We start from the raw sequence: 3,508 nt of genomic DNA on the forward strand, positions 1-3,508 counted from the left end.
CTCCTCTTCAAGTCTGAGAGCGACATCAGTTCGCCTCGTTTGTAGTTCGGTCAGTAGAACGGCGAGGTATAGCTTGCGAAGGGGCATGATTCTCAGTTGCTCGTAAATCGCTTCGGTGGGGTGCCGCCTACTTCGTTTCGACAATATACGAACGCAAGAATTTTGGACTGCCTCGATGGGCCTGAGTAAAGAGCGAAATGCAGATCCGTAAGCGAGGATTCCATACCGGAGATGAGACTCAAAGAGCGCATGATAGACTTCCCTGAACACACCTCTGGAGGACGATCTTCCGAGTTTTGCCAGTGAGGCCACAATTGGTCTGAGCTTCTTCACGAGGTTGGCAATGTGGGGTTTCCAGGAAAGTCCATCGTCAATCGTAATGCCGAGGTAGCGAGTTTCCCGAGCACAGGAAATCACCGGGCAGGAGCATGTCTGATCATGGGGGCAGCTTGAGTGGATCATGATTCCTCGGTCGGGTTTTCCCAGTTGATTTCCGAAAATCATGTAGTTACATTTCTTGGCGTTCAAAAGAAGTCCATTAGCGGATGACCACTGTCTCACGCGAGTGGCAGCCCGCTCGATTTCTAAGAAGTCAATCCCAGATTGGAAGTTGATGAGGAAGCAGGTGTCGTCCGCATAGCCAATCGATGTGATCCGATCGTCATTCATTTTCAATAGCAAATCATTTATGTATATTATGAAAGCCAGAGGAGCGAATACCCCCCCCTGGGGGGCTCCGGATAGCAAAGGAGCAGGCTCGGAGTGATGTTCCCCACATCGTAGGCGTTGCGATCTCGAGTCAAAGTAGGATGAAATGACCTCAAGTGCGTGGCCGGTAACCCCCAGACGATCTAATTTGTTGATGAATGCTTGATGAGGGAGGCAGTCGAAAGCTTTAGAGTAGTCAGCGAAGAACACCACGGGGGTTAATCTGGAGTCGATTGATTCGATGATTGAGGAATGCAGGTCGAGCACCGCGTGGTTTGTTCCACGACCTCTTCTGAAGCCGTACTGTCTGTCAGACAGCAAATGATTTCGCTCAAGATGTCTAGTGAGTTGATCGACAACGCAGTGCTCAACAACTTTGCTCAAGGTGCTCAGCAGTGAGATGGGTCTGTAATTGTGAAGATCCTCCGTTCCACCTCCCTTGTGAATTAGAATGACCTCTGCCTCCTTGAATCTTTCGGGATATTTCCGGGTCTGGAAAATGCATGCACACAGATGTTGTAGAATTGGTACGAAGAAACTCCTATTTGATTTGAGCATCCGGCTGGTAATGCCGTCCCTACCGGGTGATCTCCCATTCGCCAAGCGGCCGATAATCTCTTCAATTTCAGCGGGGGAAGGTGCCATGAATTCATGGAGCGGCACATCGATGTCTTGCATGTGAGGATCAGGAACACCCCGACTCGGCCCGATCTCAGCCGCAGTCCGTTCTCCAGTCTCCGCAAAGAAGGTGTTTGCCGCGTTCATCCTATTGATGTCGATATCAGCTCCCTTCAGGAACGAGGGGTATACTCTAGCTTTCGACTTTCCTCTGATATGTTGATTGATTATTCTCCATGAGGTTTTGGGGTCACCGGAGTCCCTCAGTGCCTTCTCAAAGTGTCTCCTCTCAGCTTCTCTCAGCAGTTCTCTAAGCCTGTTACGGTACTTGTTGAAGTTTTGTCTGATGAGCGGGTCATAGGGGTGAGCCTTAACCCTCTGCCATAGCTTATCCCGGGTCCTGATAGATCTAAGAAGCCCACGTGTAATCCAAGGCTTGAGCGGGACAGTTTTCCTTCGGACAGGGATGATCGTGGAAGCAACATTTTTTTACTGTCGATGACCTCATAAAGTCGATCAAGGAAAGAGTCAGGATCATCCTCCCCCATCATGGCCTCGATGTCCACTCGGGCAAGCTCCTCGCAAAATATGTCCCAATCAATTTTGACAGGTGAACGGTTCGTCCGCATGGCAGGAGTCGGTGTTGCCTGTCTGAAGAGTCTGATTTTGAGGATCTCATGGTCGGACATGCCCATCGAGTCAGTGCAGCACACCTCATAGCCGTCCAAGCTGTGGTTTCTGAGCAGAACATGATCGATGATAGTGCCAGTGCCGCATTTGCCCTTGCGCGTGAAGCCCGTAGGACACCACTCAAGCCCGTGCTCAGCCATTTTGTTCAAAAAGTCACTCTCATGGGGATCGTTCCCACTCAGGTCAATGTTGGTATCGGAGAGCCAGATAAGATCCCTCGATTTCTCACAGCATGCCACAATCCGCTCCACACTCTGAGAGATGAAGCGATCAGTATCCGAAACAGATGCTGTCGGCGAGCGATATACACCCGCCATATATAAAGTTTTGCCCGCAAACATCATACCGACCACGCATGCCTCGCAGTCCTCTGAGAGGTTCTTGACATGAAAACTATCAATGTCGCTCCTAATATAGATCGCCACACCGCCGGCCATACCTGCATCGCGGGAATTGAAGTAGGCATTGTAGCCGCCTACAGTGAACAACTGTTCCTCCCACGAATAAATCCACGTCTCCGTAAGCACGAAGGCATGCGGTCTCTCTTGTAAGTTCTCTAAGTTGACTAGAAAGCTGTCTAAGTTGCTTCTGATGCTCCTTATATTCAGGAGATGAATGGTCAACTCTCCCCCCTCTCCGGCAGTACAATTCTCCATGTGATCAAACGAAAAAAATTTATCCACACGTGAGCCATTGTGTCGATTATACCGCGAATATAAGTTGTAACAATATGGACGCAGAATATCGAATCTGTGTGCATAGAAGTCGATCCACGCAAGCCGAGTCCGGTCAATTACGCTTCTGATTGGGCTTTTTCGATTCTCTGACAGTATGGCTTTCATTTGTTGCCTTTGATTCTGCTCGCTTGCGGTTGAGTCTGACCGGTCTTCCGATTGCGGCTGCTGGACTGGTTGCGTGTAGCTGATTATTCACGAGTAGCTGGTCCTTGAAAGCCGTCAGTTCTGCCATGTCATTAAAGACGTGTGTCGGCGACGTACGATCTTTACGGAGTTCAACTGACTGACTATCGCTAAGGGGGCGACACGACTCCCAAGACATCTCACGCTTTAAAAGCGACGCAGCTCTCAAGAGCTGAGTCAGATGCCTGCTTAGCTGAAACCTGACCTCCATTCTCGAGTTGCGGTCCAGACCGATCAAGTCAGCCGTCAGGTTTGGATGTTTCCGAATTTGGTGAAACGCTTCTTGAGCGTGTAGTCTGCTCTCGAAGCTCACCATTATAGGACTCAGGGGGTTTTTTCGATTCAAGCGTTGAGCACATATAATTCGCACTGTCACCTCAGTCTTTGCAAGAAGTTTCCTGGCTAGGTTCTCAGTTTCACTTCTCGTCTCTTCCGCTTTCCCGGGAATCCCAAAGAACAGCAGGTTGTTCGCTTTCATCAGCTGTTCATTGACGTTGCACTGCAGTCGGTTCATACGGACTTCTTCCTTCAGTACAGTGTTTTCCCGTTCGAGTCCGACCACCCTACTCTGG

The 3,508-nt window shown here is 49.8% G+C and overlaps 1 protein-coding gene across 1 annotated transcript in view; it reads right to left on the minus strand.

Moving 5' to 3' along the window:
* Positions 1-2,156, minus strand: part of Ten-m (teneurin transmembrane protein Ten-m) — a 41,454-nt gene extending 39,298 nt beyond the window's left edge. Inside the window, exons 1-2 of the mRNA XM_029113220.1 lie at positions 1,810-2,156; positions 273-1,669 (exon numbers count right to left, since the gene is read on the minus strand). Of these exons, the coding sequence (XP_028969053.1) occupies positions 273-1,669; positions 1,810-2,156 (1,744 nt within the window). The remainder of the gene's footprint in view (positions 1-272; positions 1,670-1,809) is intronic.
* Positions 2,157-3,508: the final 1,352 nt, after the last annotated feature.

Source organism: Galendromus occidentalis, unplaced genomic scaffold (genome assembly GCF_000255335.2).
Source record: "Galendromus occidentalis unplaced genomic scaffold, Mocc_1.1 scf7180000076421, whole genome shotgun sequence".
Taxonomy (NCBI): Eukaryota; Metazoa; Arthropoda; class Arachnida; order Mesostigmata; family Phytoseiidae; genus Galendromus; species Galendromus occidentalis.